Source organism: Thamnophis sirtalis, unplaced genomic scaffold (genome assembly GCF_051295495.1).
Source record: "Thamnophis sirtalis isolate CommonGarterSnake01/CBP01778 unplaced genomic scaffold, rThaSir2_p1.2 scaffold_11, whole genome shotgun sequence".
Taxonomy (NCBI): Eukaryota; Metazoa; Chordata; class Lepidosauria; order Squamata; family Natricidae; genus Thamnophis; species Thamnophis sirtalis.
Window position 1 is genome coordinate 29652366 of NW_028261391.1, and position 17752 is coordinate 29670117.

The following is a 17752-nucleotide window of genomic DNA, read 5'->3' on the forward strand; positions in this document are numbered from 1 at the left end:
TTCAATTAGGAGATGTGAAAGTTGCAACAGATGCTGCACAAGATATGCTTTGTTTCCTCCTTCCTCGCTCAATATTTTTATATTGGAGAAAATATGTAGATTCTACTACTATTCTTTGCAGAAGTAACCAAGCAACTCTATTGTTTTATGAAAATCACAAAACATTTGTATTCCATTTATTATGCTTAAGGTAGAGTAACTAGGGAAAAATGATCTTACTTCTGATGTTCTTCTTCCTCTGATTCCTCATGCTGGTCAAACAGCTCCCATTTAGATGTTGTTACCGCTAGGATGACAATTAAATATTATATTAAAATGTCAATATATAAGCATTTTAAGAGAAATTTGTAGATATTCTAAATTCTTATAACTTCCTAAACTTTTATTTAATGGTGTGCTATCTATGTACTATTTTATTAATATTAAGCATTAAATGCTGAAAATATTTAATAATATCAGCAAACAAAAGAAACTACACTTAAACAGGACTTAAATAGGAATTAACCTTGAGCTTCAAGCGCAGACTCGTCAACTGCTTCCCATTTTGAAGGGGCAACTTTAAATATTGGTTCATTCTTTTTAGATTCTTCAGATCCATCCACTATTGAATAAAAGAATTACGCAAAACATGATGTAATACAATCCTAAATATGCTTCTATTTTAGAGACTTCATTAAGAAAATCCAAATTTTATAAGTTTAATGTTCCCCAGAAAGACAGAAGAAATATACGCACATTTTTAGTGAAAAGTATGCCCCAACATGTTCAACAGAATTGACCCCCTGATAAGATGCATTAAATGCTCTACAAGCAAACATCTGCTGCCACAAAAGAAACTCTCTTAGTGCGCCTTCTCCCTATAATTCAGAACGCTGCCAAAAACAGTTCTGGAGGAACTCTCAATCATCTAGAGAAAAGCTGGAGTCTGAATGAAGGAATTCAGACAGGTGAAATAATGTAATATTGAAGTCTCCAAACTTTTTGGCTTTGGGGGATGCTGGGGGGAGAATGGGGAGGGAATGGCTTTGTGAGAGCGGGGCAGAGCATGTTTGTGCATGCAGCTCCATTTGCATAAGCGGGGCACACGTGCACCTACTGTTCAGACAAATGGCGCCTACAATTATCTTTGCATTAAAATTGAATCTAATAAATATTGTAATTAGAAAATATTATGTTTTTCATTTACATATAATTTTATGATAGGATGTATGCTTCTAATTACGTGCTAAATTAGAACGTTCCTTACAAGGTACTCCATCGAGATCATCATCAATTGATTTAATAGGGATTCCATCAAGATCATCGATTGGAGCGACATCAATAGGAATTCCATCCATATCTTCTAGTGGAGCACCATCAAGTTCTTCTTCAATGGGAGCTCCATCAAGATCATCAGGTACTTCCTGAGAATAAAACATACACTGAGATAAATATAATCGAAGTATTTTCTCAAGTCTTTACTTCTTCATTCCATCACATAAGGATTTTTTTCAGCTTGTGGCTTTAGTTCAAAGCCCTTACATAGCTCTGTTAATTTGGGCCAGTTCATATGTAAAGCAATTTCTCATATACCAAATTTAAAAAAAAAAACAATTTCTGTGCCTACCCTTCAAAACATCTGGGTTATAAACCCCAAATCATATACTTTCAAGCTCAAGAAGGAAATGATTGAATTTTACAAATAGATACACATGAATGTACGCATTACAGTGATGCTATACGTGCACTACAAGTGAGTACAACCTAATATAGAATATTTTAATCCTCACTGTGCAAAACTAGTTCATATTCATGCCGTTTTAAATTCCCAGAAATTAGTCTGATTAAATTTTTTTCTTAAAGACACACAAGATTAAGTAGCAGATACTTTAAGTATCTGTGATTTACATCAGAAAAACTATTAGACCATCTCCTTTATTTCACATTTTACAATATTTACAATATAAACGACAACTAATATATTCGTGGTAAGAGAAATGCAATCATTTAAAAGCATCACATAGTATTTTGTATCTTCCATGTAATTACAAAATGAAACAACTTTTAATTCAATCTTCAAACTGTTCCTTTTGTACCCATAAGAAACAGCAGGACTATAAGACCAAAAAAATCTTGGCTCTAACAACTCTTGAAGCAAGTTCTATATATTTAGGACTATGCTAAGACAAATGCCTACATAACGCTGTCTCTTAAAGATCCTAATTTTCCAACTGCACCCATAATATGGAAGAGGTGAGAGGCTGATTTCAAACATTCAGATATTTTAGAATTCTCTCTCCCTCTCACATCCAAACACACACCTGAAAACTGATAAAGAGGCAATGCACGTGCTTCAGGTTCCAAGCAATTTCCAATACGTAACAGGTAAATGAGCTAGTTCAAAGGCAAAGGTATGGACAATGTTAACATTCATAAACAGAAAAATATGTGTTTATGCAACCTCAAATCAACGGGGAGTTTCAACTGGGAACCGATAGAAGCCTTCATATTCTAGAGTCCTAGTACAAACCTCTGCCAAAACCTCTTCCTTACCTTTACCTTTAAGGTTCTCGTTTGCTTCCAGATCAATAGTATCAATAATGGTCTTATCTCATACTTACCTCTATTTCTTTTTCTTCAATAATATTTACAAGCCCCAAGAAAATATTCTGTAGTTTGATCAAAAATGGTTCTGGATAAATCGCCCAGTCTTCCCATGCTCTGAAGCATGTCATTACCCGTTGCTAAAAGTAGTAAACAATGCTAGTCATTTGTATTGAGAAGAACTTTAACAATAAATACAAGGCTATACATCTATTTAGCATGTGCCTTTACAGCATAGTCACTCCTGCTTTGATGGATTTGCTAATTTTGACTGGAAAAACAACAATAAACCATGAGGTGCTGATTGTACTATTGGTAGTTTCAATGTCTTTTTCAATAGAGAACGTTTAAAAAAGATGGTTAAATACAGCTTGGTCTAGAGAATACTTTGTATCTTTCCTCTCACCTAATATGAAAGCATCAATTCAGACTACTGAATTAGTGTAATTTTGTGCATATAAATTGCTTATTTAATAATCAGTTTGAGGTCAAAGCAAAACTAATTTAGAAAAATTGAAAATAGCAATAGCATTTAGATTTACATACCGCTTCATAGTGTTTTGCTTTGTAGTACTCTCTAAGAGGTTTACAAAATCGTCATATTGCCCCTAACAATCTAGGTCCTCATTTTACCAACTTTGCAAGGATGGAAGGCTGAGTCAACCTTGAGCTGGTGAGGATTAAATTCCTGGCAGTGGATCGAGTTATTTGCGATACCATATTCTAACTATTACGCCATCACAGCTACCGATATTTGGTATAAAATAAATCCTCAGAATTAGAACTAAATTAGAACTAATTGAAATATTTTTCTGGAAAAAGCCATTGCCTTTTCAAATTGTTAAAAATTCTTATTCTTTATCTAGTCTTTATCTCTTATAACTATTTCTCAAGCAGATTATAATCTAACTTTCTAATGAGAAAATTCACATTTGTGGCAGTCTCCTTACAGGTTCTCTCCAATGAGAGTTTGTCCTGGCATCAACAATATTAATGTTTTGATTACTGTGAAAATAATTTTTACTTAATATTTTAAATGATGATACACAAATGCCTATGTTTAATTTGCCATTTATATTATGTATTGGGTATTTTATTGTAGCTGTAGGCCACATTGAATATATTTTATGTCCTCCTTGAAAATTTGTTAATTTTATAAATACTGAGGCATTCTGCTCATGTCATGTCAACAATAACCATGCACATACCTTAAAGTTTTCAGACTGTAAATGGCCTTGTATTGCTCGGTAGGTAGCATTCAGATCAGAATATATCTGACATAGTTTTGTCTCAAAACTGAAAAGACAGTTTTCATTTATTAGACATTTCATAGTATAAAGAACTGCACTGTGAAAGTCAGCCAACCTAATGAAGAATTACATAAATATTTCCCCAAGTTTCCAGGCAAAGAAACTCTGGACACCTAGTTGGAAAATGGTGCCAAGTTATAAGTAAGTTTTAAGACTCTAGAATATAGTAGTCAGATGTGATGGATCTATTATACAATAGTTGCTTTATAACTGTATTTCAATCCATCATTAAAAATACATTCTATTTGCACATATACATGTAGAAAACAGAATAGTAAAATAATACTCTTTAGCTATCTCTAACTGCAAGTTACTGCAGAAAAATTAAACTGACCAGAGAAGAAAATTAAGACACAAATGCTGCTTTGGTCAAAATGTAATGCACACTTCTTCTTCTTCTTCTTCTTTTGCAAATGTGGCAATTCCTTCAGATTATGTTAAGTGTTAATATAGAGCAACCAAATAGTATATGCAAATTTTAAAGCCCACAAGAAGTATTTCTTTTCAAAAGAGTTTAAAACTTTATACTTACAATTTTCTGTAATATGAAGCATTGGCAACTTTCGCAGAAGAATTGTACAACACATCAGAAACCAAATATAATCTTGCAATCTATAAAAAATATAGAATTAAGTTACTACTGCTAATTTCATTTGTATTAACAGGAGTATAAAACAATACAAATACAGTAAATAAATTAGGAAAAATCATTTTCTTAAAAATGTTATGCAATACCAAGTGCTGTTCAAATATACCAAACTATCTGATTTTTTTCTACACTGGAAAAATTAAATAATGTTAAAACTTTAAAAATCATTAGTGATTTTTTTTTCCTGAAAAGGAAACAGGCTAAAATTTGTATTAGAATAGTATGATTCTGACCATTAACAGATTTTAGCATTGAATCAAGACAATATTGATTTAGTAAAAGATATTAATTGTCCCTTTGTGGTTTTCAATAAATACTAATTCAATGTCAGTGAGAATCAAAATCACGTAGAGATCACACATACCTTTTTAGGGAGCGGCGTTTTCAAGATGGATAATGACTCTGCAATACAGTCCACTATTTCTTCAGCAGCCTCAGCATTATTAAGACAGAAAACCATTGCATCTCCAATATCATTCTTACGCGGTGTTAACCCACGCAGGATTTCCTCTAATTTGTCCCTCTGTCTAAAATTTCAGTTTCAAATTTTTAGAACACTTAGCAACATCTTTTCCATTATATTTATAAATGAGTTGTGTATATTATATTTCAGAATCGAAGTAACTAAAAACAATCTGGTATTTGATTGATTTTACTGAAACTAAGAACATATTCTTTCATCTTTAGTCAGCATCCAAAAAAGTTGATTAAGGGATTATGAAATGCTGCTCCAAAAAGAAATCATATAATTAGATCTTCTTATAATGGAATTTGAATATTGGGTATTACTAAATATGGGGCAATACTGTAGATAGTCTGTTTTAGGTCTAGAGAAAAATTAGGTACATTAGGCTCTTTAAAGATGCTTACTCCTCCTTAAGTGCACCCTTCTTGCTTGGCTCTTCCACAAATGCTTCAGGTTCCTGTTCTTCAGACATCCCATGGAGATATGGATTTAAAGGAGGTGGCCTCCAAAAGGAACCATTTTTAAACATGCGAAAGTCTTCAGTCCTCCATTTGGTTGGAGCATCACCCTAACAAATAAGAATAAACATTTTAAATAGAGTAAAACAAGTGCTGCACCAGCAAAAAAGTATTTCCAATTTTCTAAGATCTTGCTCTTTTTTTTAAGCCCCCAGTCGTCCAGCCAGCCGAGTTAACCTAATAATACTAAAATTGTTGTAAAAACATTTCCTACCTGTAGAATTGAATAAAGCTTCCATCTGTAGTACACATGTGCTGGAGTCTGATTCTCAAATAGAAATCTAAACAAAAAACAGAGTAGAATGAAAGTAAACAACAGCAAAGAAAAATGAGACATCCTAAAAGTAAGGCAAAAAGTATTGTAGTTTTAAAATCAAAACAAAAAGTAACAATGCAATATTTTCTATGTAACAAATTCAATTCAACAATTATATAATATATAATACCAAACAGAGATAATCAAAATATTAATTACCTGAACATTGGATTATTGATTTCTCTATTCATGATCATGGCTTCAAACATAGGTCCTTCACGTACCACAAATTCTATCATTCGATGTATTAATGCAAGCAAGTTCCTGCAACAACAACACAGTTAAAGGAAAATTGATTCATACCTAACATTATGCAAACTATGCACCACCTAAGGCATTTATAAATGAAAAAAGATTATTTTTGCTGTATAGTTAAGAACATTGCTCCAAATTCTTAAATTATACCATTATTCTAACCTTACATAATCAAAAATAAATTTGGACAACGGCCTTCAATATTAACATGAGTATAAAGAAGTCCTACAACTCCTAGATTATTTGTTCAGTACAAGATCTCACTGGTTCTTTATTTTTACCTGAGACAAATGTATTGTTTTGCATGCTTAAAGCCTCTGGAGTGAAGTAATTCATAATTCTTATAAATAAATATGAATACAATTCATGACATGCCATAAAAGATAGCATATTAACTGTTTCTTTAGGAAATCAATATGATCAAAATTACATTCGTAACATTTGATAAGACTTGGTGTTTGAATCCAGTAAAAAATTAAAAATGAAAATGTTGGTCAAAAATCGTGTTGTTTGATTATGTATACATGTGAGCAAGAAAAATACAGAATGGGTTGGGCTGCAAATAGCCAAGGAACTGTTTTCTGCAATATTTTGACAGCTGTATTGACAGCTTCTTGAATTACTTGGAACTCCCTATAAGATTATGATAGAAATGTATTTTTTAACAAATACAACATTAGGGAGTAAGTTTTCTCCAGAGACATTAAAAACTGATGAAAAGAAAGCTGTCATTAGTGTTAAACTGACTCACAAAACTCTAAATATGTTGTATACTTATTATTCTTTAGAATACAACTTTAAAAAAATCATTGTTCATTATTGAGCATTTCAAAATGCACTAATATATCTGAAGCTATACATTAGAAAAAAAATAAAAACTACAATTCAATTTAGAGATTATTATTATTTGGGGATTTCTCAGATTTTCAGGTAGTTGCTTGAATCCAAAGATAAGTTAACATTAAGAAGGTCACAGAAGGAAAAGTTTTTCATTCTCGCTAAAGTTCCAAAACTAGCTCTGGAAGATCAGCTTTCTTCAACCAAAGATGATAAGGTGCAAAAAAAATCCTGAATAAGTAGAAAATCAGCTAAAACCTGGTTGGTCAATTTCGCTTTCCACCAGCAGCTCTTTTCCATATGCATACATACTTCTCTTTTAAGAGACAAAAAAATGAGGAAGGTTCTTCCTTGAACTTCTTTAAGTTAATTTATTTTAGGAAGCAGTTCCATTAACCCCAATTTGGAGAACTGCGAGTAGGAGATCCATGTATAGTTAGCTACTTAGTATTATTTTAGCATTTTTTCTAAAAAGTAGTATCGTAGGCTACTTAGGTAGACTGTAGCTTATGCTTTTCAGAATTAAACATAAGTTCTTGATCTTATAAAGGAAAGGTGCTAAATAAAAGCATGAAAAGTCTATGCCACATATGTCCTCGCACATAAAAAAGAGCTCATTTTGTTGGGGTGCTTAGTTGTATACAAAGGTAAGTTTCATAGCACATAAGAGATACTAGAACAATAAAAGCTCCTAATTCCCATTTACCCACCCCAATTTTATTCTTGTATTACATGCTCCAAACTGAAAGAATATTGGTTCTCTGGCACATTCAAAAGGATTTTGTAGCTACTAAATGAAGTATAAACCCCAAATTATAAGCTTAGGGTTTAGGGAACTTCCAAGTGTGCATAGAATTTGACATCAAGAACCAGAGAAAATGCACATTTGTTTTTAGCGTATTACAAACACTGAATGGAAAAAAATCCTGTTTTAATTATTACTATGACTAACTTTATACAATTAAAAACTAAAATTAATTACTGAAAGTAGCCTTTTATGTGTTACCTTCTACTTATTTCTTAATTTCCTATCATCATCCTTCAAATTAATGCTCAATATATACAAAAAAATATCATTTTAGTCACTGCAGAAATCTAAGAGGAATTATTTGATCACATGGGAGTTGTATTTTAAAATGGTTCTGCAAACTTAATTTCAGATTCTGATTTTTAAGATTATAGCTCTTTGCATTTCAAGGACTACTTATCTTACATATGAAATCACCTAACGCTCTCCTTTCCTGCCAATGAGACATGACCGGTTGTATAAGTAAAAGAAAAAACATTTTAGTGGAAACATTCTTTTTGAAGAATGTCTTCTCCATCAAAAGAAAAGAGCTGCTGAATTATTTTAGTTTGATCCTAACTTTCAAAATGTGTTATTTTATTTCTTTTTAAATCTGATTGTCTTAAATGAAGATGTTTTTATTCCTGCATTTTATTTTAAGGTATTTTTACTTTTTTTTTTTTTACTCTTTCCTACTTTTATGCCAGGACATCTTGACAGAATGGGAGTCTATAAATAATGCAAAGAAACACAATGAAAATAAGCAGCATTAATAAATTCATGAATTTCAAAGGTAAATTTCCCTCCTCTTATTTTAAGCCCACTAAATTTACAATCCTAAATAATGACACAGGAGAATTCAGTGGGCTTATCTCTCTCTCTTCACTACTTCCAAAACATATTGTCAGTATGTTGAAGCATCAAAACCAGTTTAATTCAACAATAAGGTGAAACATCAATTTAACAGATTGAATGGGGGGAATCAGTTGTTATTTACAATTTCCTGTTAATTAGAATGTACATCATTCACATGATGTCATTACAGAAATCATTTTATTTCATTGGTGTAATGACACTATTGGAAAAATGACATAAAATGATTTAATACAACTGGAATTCTCATCCACTACAACAGGTTTCTAAATAAGGGGTTCACCAATATATTTATTGACATACAGAGAAATATTTTCCAGCATTGGGACTCTTAAAATGCTGCAGTGAGCAAAACTAGAACATTCTTTTTCGGAAACAGGTTTTATTTTCAATCCTAAGCAACAACAAAAATAAGGAAACATGCAAACACATTCTCCTGGCTTTTGTAAGTCATATCACATAACTCTTCAGCAATGAAAATTGCTCTCCTCTTTAATAAAAAAAAGCATCATGGAAAAGATGCTTGCATTTCTGTCTTCAAAATGTATAGCCTGGTTACATTATGAGTGTTTATGATTTTTAAAAAAACATAAAACAAAAGGATAATAGCTGTAAAACATTAATTTGGCCAACAAAAAGAAGTCTTTCAGTTATAATAAAACCACATTAATTGGAGCTGATCGTACCAATGTCTGGTCAAAAACTGTATACTTTCCCAATCCATCCCATGATGTTTTCCTGGTCCCCCGCTGCCGCAGACAGTTCAGCTGGTGTTGTTCACCAAGGCCAATGTCAAAGAGAATTTGGAAATCTTTGGTGCTCATTTATTTTAAACAAGTGTTTGTGTTGCTATGTTTCAGAAGAGCTTTTTGCTTGGCTGAGCAAGGATTTGCCTGATATATGCTGTACTCATTTGGTGCGGAATTACATTAGACTAAATTATATCCCGATTATGAAAATTATACCTGTCATACTTAGATACGCCGAATACTCTCACCACTTAATTTAAAGAAAGATAAAGAAAAAATTATGAATTACTATACTAAAGAAAATTTCAGAAGATTACAGAAAACATCTGTCATCCAAACTTCAATCATACAAGTCAACCAATGAGCCAAGATCCAAACCATGATAACCCATAACGAAGATGATATAACTCTTAATTCTGGATATAATTAAAATCTACTCAATATCCCCATGTTGATGCAATACATGTATCCTTTTGATCATTAAACTAATAGGCAAGCCTAAACCCACTGATTTTTACTGACATCCAAGAGTCTATCTTTTCACAACATGACAACTTTAGATCTGCTTTATAATGACTGCCCACAGTAATTTGGTCCTCTATGCTATCCAGACACAATGAAAGGTACAATTTAAAACACTTTTAAGGCACAAAGTTGAGAAAAACTGGGCTTTCTTTGTAACCATCTACTAAAATAATTCCAACTTCATTGCCTAAGCATGGGGTTAGACTAGAAGACCTCCAAGGTTCCTTCCAACTGTTATTCTATTCTGTTCATTCCATTAATCCTACAACTGAACTGAATACTAGTAAAAGTCAGTTTAATATAGATAGCAAACGTTAACATTCTCACACTTAAAAAGCAACCATTGCTCAGTCAAGACTAAACTTTTCCTCAACATCACAATTTATATTAAATTCCAAATGGGATAGTCGCTATATTTAGATCAGTAATAATAAAGAAAAACATGTACCTTTCTGTTGGGATAACCACTTTGACTATGGCTTGCGACAGAGTCTGTATATGAAGTCACATCAGATAATAAACATAGAATATGTGAGTATTGTTAACAAGTAACAAGCAAAAAATACATATGCATTGAAAATACTACACATCTATCACATGTTTGCAGGCAATCACTGCTGCAGTTATAGACTATGCAATTACATAGCAAATTATTGTGTGTGGTGAACCACAAAAAGTTCACAAATTGCAAATGACATTCCAAATAGAATGTACATCAATGCACTGAATAGATACTATACTGATAACAGCCCAAAGGATTAGGCACAGATATCCATGTGTAGAGTAGGGCTTTTACTTTTCTCAATAGCAGTTTCCTTTTTACTGTATCAATTGCTATTCTTAACATCTTCAGGTTGTGAAACAAGTTACACATGCAGCATAGAAAAGCTATTTTAAAAAAATAAAAGCCTCAATGTACATAGACAAACCCACCACATGCATATGAAGGGGCTTGCCAGATGAAGGCATATACAGAAAATTGAATCATATTTTCTATTTACTAAGTTAGTCCTATGCAAGCTAACATTTGTGGTGTTTCCACCATGTTTATGTGATCAGGGTATGGTATTAAATTCTTTCCATCCCCTCCTTTCTGGAGACTGACTTCTCCCAGCTTTTATTGTTGTTGCTTTTTTACAGCTGTTTAAATCTTTTGAAAGTGGTGATTTGGAATATGTGGGAGCCCATAAAAATAACATCTTTTTAAATCATCAAAGTGCATGTGCAGCCAGAAAAACAGCTGAGAACTGCTTATAAAACAGTTGCATGAGACTGGAAAAATGTGTGTCACTTTGATGATTTGGAAAGAGAGGCTTCATATAGCTCCCATGTGTTCCAAAAGAAGCTTTTTCAGCAGATCTGATAGCCCTACTGTTTTTAATCACAGTTAAGAATCACACGGGGAGTGGCAATAGTTTAAGCTAACCAAGGCTCTGGCTTACCAGATTTTGAACCCTGCTAGGAAGCCAGGCTTTAGAGAATGCAACCGGGAAGAGCCCAAGAGGTTTTCACCAGAATTATTATCACTGCCCATGTAACGTTTAACTATGTTAAAGCCAGCACTAAAGTTTTGCAGTCCAAAACCAAAAACTTGCCTGAGAAAGGCAACAAGATTTTTAAAAAGGAAGCAATCTGTAGCTTATTGGTTATATTTGTACTGGCCACTAAATTCTCAACCCTTTCAAAGCTAAGAAACTTCATGAAAGTATTAAAACAATGTGACATCACTTGTGTTTAAGAGTTACTTACCATTTGTTTTTAAAAAATCCTTTAACTATCCTGTTATTTTCAACTACCGATTTAATGTCTGAAATAGCTTTTTACATTGAAACATGTGAGCTCATCCTAATTAATCAATCTGGCTGAATTTAAATGTAGCCTTTAAAAAAAGATTAATTTAGAGACTGCAAATCTGGCAGCTAACAAAAGGGGGACAGAGGAGGAAAAAAACCAGGGAGTGTGGAAGGGGAAAACACGTGGTGGCCAGATTTAAAAGTGCAATTAAAAACAAAACCCAATTATGTAGCCCAAACATGACAAGGGAATGAGGCTCCTTAAACTAAGGCAGGGAACAATTAAGCAAAATTCTATCACAGAGTTACAAATACTATCATACAGAAGATGTACAGCCCTGAGTAACTTTTTACCTTCTCAAAATCTTCTTTGTTTTTAGGTGGTGGCAACATTGGAGCATTAGGATTCTTCAGTCTCTCTCTGGGCTGAGCATTAAATGGCAGACCCGAAGGAGGTGGTGGAAGGGTATGTTCCATCATTGAAGGAGGAATATATATAGGATGAGGAGGAATAGGAACAGCTTTGCCCCAGCCTAATTTCATTTCAAAAGACATGATCATCTTGCCTGGGGAAGAAATGTACTGATTTAGAAACTGCATTATCAGTGTTTCAATGAAAATAGGTCGTTATATAGAAGCTCACTGTTGTCTAACATATATATCATGCAACAGAACTAAATTGCATTAAATTCAGTATTAGTTTTTAAAGATGTCTGAGTAAGGATACTGTACAGGTAGTGCCCAAGTTACGACCAAAATTGAGCCCAAAATTTATGTTGTTAAGTGAAACATTTGTTAAATGAGTTTGCCCCATTTTACGAATTTTCTTGCCACAGTTTTTAAGTGAATCATTGCATTTGTTAAATTAGTAACAGTTAACTGAATATGGATTCCCCATTGACTTTCCTGGTCAGAAGGCTGCAAAAGCTGATCACATGACCCTGGGATACTGAAACAATCATAAATATGAATCAATTGCTAAGCATCTGAATTGTGATCATGTGACCATGGGGATGCTGCAACGGTCATAAGTATGAAAAATAGTTATTTTCAGTTCCATTGTAACTTTGAACGGTTACTAAATGAACTGTTGTAAGTCAAGGACTTCTTGTAGTAATTAAACACTGCAACTTCCAATCAGTTCTCACATCAAGATATTTTATCGCATGTAAAAGTAGACATAAGGCTTTCTTGACATGCACACAATTACAAGATTGCAATAACTGGCTTTCATATCATCCAAATAGTACTATTAGAGCTAAATCTGGAGTAGGCATTTTCTTTTTTTCAAATAAGTAGAAGTAAAAATAAGAAACTAAAAATGAAATAAATTCCTCTGAGGGAAAAGCCCAGTTATATAAACATAACAGGCAATCTGGTAAATTAATTCATCTGGCACCTACTAATTTCTTAACTTCAAAATTCTTAAAAGGTAAGGAAAATCTTTAGTTAAGATTTGCATAATAAAGCAGAGGTAAGTTAGTAAACCTTCCCCACATAATGATTTTCACTGGAACACCTTGCTTTGCTCAATGTTCCTCCTGATATCTTATATAGGCAATTAATTTCAATCCTTTAGTACCATTTAAATTCTTTAGTGCACGTTCAGCATCTCTCCTATTCATGAAGGCAACAAATCCACAATTCCTTTCTCTTGCTCTTTCTTCATCAGTCCTTGGCCACATAATTTTCACACTTGCCAAAGGCCCAAAACGTCCAAATTCTTGGCACAACATCTCTTCATTCATCTAGAAACAGAAAAGAGAATGAAGTATTTTTCAAAAGAAAGGGCATATCCTATATTCTGTAGGTACAACTGGAAAAAAATTTAAACAATTTTAACAGAATGGTGATAAAAACATCGTAATACCCTAAATACCCTAATCATTTGTTTTCACAGCAATAAAACATGGTTCATAATCCAATAGTGCTCAACAGCTTTGGGGTTGGAGACTCAATTCTTAAAAGCAATTGGGAAGCTGCCTTAGAAAATGTCTGCTGTAATGGACACACATACACACCTGTACAATGAATAAGCCCATCAATACAACTATTTCTATAATTCTGTTGAGATCTCTATTATGCCCCAATGAATTTCTGCAAATGAACCTAAGCTACAGAGTAGTGCTTTGCTTTAGAACAGGGGTGTCAAACTCGCAGCTCACAGGCCAGATGTGTCACGTGCTGGCTATGCCCATTCCCAGTTTAAAGAAGAGGGAAAAGTCGTGATACATCACATGATGTGACATGTTCTAAAGCAGGAGTTTGACACTCCTGCTTTAGAACATGAAAAATTGTTAATTCTATACAGCTGTGGTATATAATCTTTTCAGGGCTCAGTGTAGGTGAAGAAGTGGCAGAACCTGAGGATGGAGTTAAAAGAAGGATCAGCCTGGAATCCCTACGTACTACAAGCAGATTAAGTCCAAACCTCCTGAAATTTCTTTGAACTTTATCTAACTCCAAGCAGATGCTGACAATTAGCTGAGAAGATTTTGGGGCATATGCTTTTAGCAATTTAGTTTATTTGGACCTTCTTGTGTGATCCTAATCTTTTGTGCCTAACACTGAGACATATTTAAAATTAGGAGAGCATAACTTAAGTAAGTATCCTCATAACATAGCTTCCATCAAAAATATATATTTATCAAATTGGGGAATTGCAAAATCAAATGCTTATGGAAAGACCTCTACCAGGCCAAAGATTTTGCTGCAAATCAACATATTGTTAGAAGCTGCTGTTTTGTAGTACACCAGCTTTATGTTTAATTTCTGACAAGATAAATGTGCCTCTAGGCTCTGGAGAGGTGTAAGGTATACTTTATAGATTTCTGCAATACTGTAGCTAGTAACTAATTAATTTAAAACAGAGTTGATGCTGAAGTGGATGTGAGAATATGGGTACCGAATGTACCCACAGATGGAATGATAAAGAGGCAAAACAAACAAGCAATCAGTTAAAGTTAACAGTTAAAAGAATTAACTGTTCAAGTTAGGGAGACAGCAGGGAACAAAACTTCTTCCTCCAATGTCTAGTTTTCCTTAGGAGACAACAAAATGATTTTTATATAAAGTCATATTAGACCAGAAAGAGTAAAAAGAGTCTTGTGAGAGTATATAGTCAAGTTGCATCATATGTTTGAATTATGAATAAAAAGAAAATTAATGTCTAACCCATAGAATAAGTTACAGATAGTCTATAGGAATATTTATTTAGTTATCTAATTCAAGAACTGCAGCCACAATATACATACTTTAGTAGATGTAGCTGAAATGAGAAGATCTGGACTTTAAATAAAATCTGTATTCAACTATTAATTTAAGTGATGCTTTTTATATAAATCATTATCAAAACTGTCTTCCTCATGAAATATTTATATAAAGCATTATGGGTAAACATGCACAATATTTGCATACTTATGCTACGAAAAATTATGCACAGAGTTCACAGTCATGAATGTTTTTACGCTCTTATTACCTGGGGATTAATGTTTCCAAGATACAAATTTGTTGTACTTGGATCTCCAACATCATGTGAACCTGGAGCATAATCGTCCAGTACTAAAACAAAGAAAAGAAGATGTAATTCAATGCATTCATTTTAAATTAACTAAACATGTAATTAAGTTGTAAAACTATATTACCACCTGAAGATCTATTTCTTCTTGAAGGTGCATCCACTAAAAGAAAGATTGGATGTTATTTAGTTTCAAGTTTTTGTAGAATTACAATACTGTAATACAATAATGATTACTTACTGGAACGGCGTTGTCCATCTGAATCTGACTGAGGTGGCTCAAAACGACTTAATCTACCTTTAGTTTTATGTCTTTCATCACGCTCTTCTTGAATTCTGTAAGATATATTTTATAAAACTAGTAAGCAGCTTCAATTCGAATAGACATCATAATAATAAAAAAAAAAATCCAACTGATTTAACTTATTTTACCATTTGAAAACATCTATCCAAGTTTCAAGATAGACCACTTTGGAGTTTGGAGATTGATCATTTTGGAGAACCCTGATGTAAAGAAATTCTTTAAACTAGGATTCTCCAAAGTGGTCAATAACAGTCTTCAAGAGCTAACAGATCTATCCATTTATTGTTGTGGTTGTTCTCGTTATATACACAAAATTGTGAAATCACAGCTGCCAGCTGGTTTCGCCTTTATATGCATCGAGTTCCTCCCAAGAATTTAGGATGTTGCAATGCATCAATATAGTATATGTGCAGATCCAAGCAGCATGGCCTTTTGTAATTCACAGATAGAAATTTGTAAATGCTTAGATTTTCTAAGTGCCATCCAAGGTTTTTTGGCATGGCATCCAGTATGTCAATAACCACTGGGACCACCATGGCCAGTTTATCCCATGATCTTTCAACTTTGATTTCCAGATCCCACAGGAGGGGGTGTGTGACGGTGCAGGGAGGGGCCACGTACGCATGCACATGGGATGGAGTATGTGCAGGAGGGAAAACTTTTGCAACTATTTTGATTACACCCCAGGTTTTTTTAATCTATAAATAAAATACTCACTGTTTTAGTTCTTCTTTTAAAAGCTCCAAATTGCTCTTTTTCTTCTTCAATTCTTTGTCTTCTATTGTACTATCCCCAGATAATCCCACACCAATTATATTCTTCAAGACAATTATACATTCTTCAATACATTATACAAGAGCCAAGGTGGCGCAGTGGTTAAATGCAGCACTGCAGGCTACTGCTAGATCAGCAGTTCAGCGGTTCAAATCTCACCGGCTCAGGGTTGACTCAGCCTTCCATCCTTCCGAGGTGGGTAAAATGAGGACCCAGATTGTTGGGGGCAATATGCTGACTCTCTGTAAACCGCTTAGAGAGGGCTGAAAGCCCTATGAAGCGGTATATAAGTCTACTGCTATTGCTATCTTCTTTATTATTATCATTCATACTACTGTTAGTCAAAATAGTATTTATTAAATTATTTTCATGTAATAAATGTTTGGTGATTGATGAACAATCTGAAACTTCGTAAAAGTGCTTATGATCTGAAGAGTTTAAGGATCCAGATTTAGGCCATGCGTAAACATTTCTCAAAGAAACAAAATATTGCTACTCACTATTAAAACTTCCTTTCAATTTTAGATACCCACTATGGATTATTTATCCCCTTACTGCTTCGCAGACTGAATTATATTGTAACTTAGATGAAAGTATTGCTGTCTTATCCAATCTGACAGCTCAGCTTGAGGGAGAAAAATAGTTTGCATGGTTGGACAGTTGTAAAAATACAACTGAGAATAGCCTAAGATGGTAAAAATTGAAAATGTCACCAAGTACCCACTAAAAATACAATACTATGTAACATTTTTTTTAAAAACTGCCCAGGAATTAAGACTCATAAATCAAAGTGATATAGACTTCAATCCAGTGGGTGGGTGTGGAATGATTTGTTCCAAGGAGTTTAGATGGAAGCATAATTTTAAAACTGGAGTGGGAATTGTGGCACAGAAAGAAATGATGAGAAAGATTATCAAAGTTGGTAAAAAAAATATTATTAAAGTCTAGATAACACTCTCTCTTGTGGATTTTCCTAATTAATAAAAGTTGTTTATTATCCTTTTCAGATATGTGCGATTATTAAAAATGTCATTTTGAGAGCAGGAAGGTATAAGCTTAGAGTTTCAAAAGATGGCTTTCTAAAGGATCACAGAAACATCAAAATAAGAAAAGCCCTACCATGATCGGCCTGGTATCAGAGACCCGGAGGGGGAGGGGAGGAATCTATCTAGACTAGTAGTGTGAATAATACAAAATAATACAAAACAACAGACAGAAACCTGATAGTAGAGCATATAATATTTGAGACATTTCAAAAAAAAAATCCTCCATATAACTGCCTTTGTACAATCTTTTTGTTTTTTCCTACTCCAAATAATGAACCATTCCCAAGAGGTTTTAGAGATCTAGTACACCTATCTATGCTAGAACTATATCAGTGGTTCATTCAGGAAATAATTTTAAGATGGCTATGTATTACACACTGAATTTGAGTCAGATTAAGTTTAAATCCATAAAGCCACATATTATTAATCCCCAATCTTAGATATATTGTT

At 33.3% G+C, this 17752-nt stretch overlaps 1 protein-coding gene across 5 annotated transcripts in view; it reads right to left on the reverse strand.

Annotated features, from left to right (window-relative positions):
* U2SURP (U2 snRNP associated SURP domain containing) overlaps positions 1 to 17752 on the reverse strand; it is a 41232-nt gene that overhangs the window by 8685 nt on the left and 14795 nt on the right. For 4 of the 5 annotated variants that reach the window (XM_014054843.2, XM_014054844.2, XM_087725425.1 and 1 more), the window contains exons 7-22: positions 15420 to 15514; positions 15309 to 15341; positions 15140 to 15222; positions 13244 to 13409; positions 12016 to 12227; positions 10317 to 10360; positions 6002 to 6106; positions 5741 to 5807; positions 5413 to 5576; positions 4907 to 5069; positions 4426 to 4505; positions 3792 to 3879; positions 2601 to 2723; positions 1247 to 1403; positions 506 to 601; positions 220 to 286 (exon numbers count right to left, since the gene is read on the reverse strand). In XM_014054843.2, the coding sequence (XP_013910318.1) occupies positions 220 to 286; positions 506 to 601; positions 1247 to 1403; positions 2601 to 2723; positions 3792 to 3879; positions 4426 to 4505; positions 4907 to 5069; positions 5413 to 5576; positions 5741 to 5807; positions 6002 to 6106; positions 10317 to 10360; positions 12016 to 12227; positions 13244 to 13409; positions 15140 to 15222; positions 15309 to 15341; positions 15420 to 15514 (1743 nt within the window). Of the gene's footprint in view, positions 1 to 219; positions 287 to 505; positions 602 to 1246; positions 1404 to 2600; positions 2724 to 3791; positions 3880 to 4425; positions 4506 to 4906; positions 5070 to 5412; positions 5577 to 5740; positions 5808 to 6001; positions 6107 to 10316; positions 10361 to 12015; positions 12228 to 13243; positions 13410 to 15139; positions 15223 to 15308; positions 15342 to 15419; positions 15515 to 17752 lie in introns of those variants that run through there. The other variant, XM_087725427.1, reaches the window with a different exon arrangement.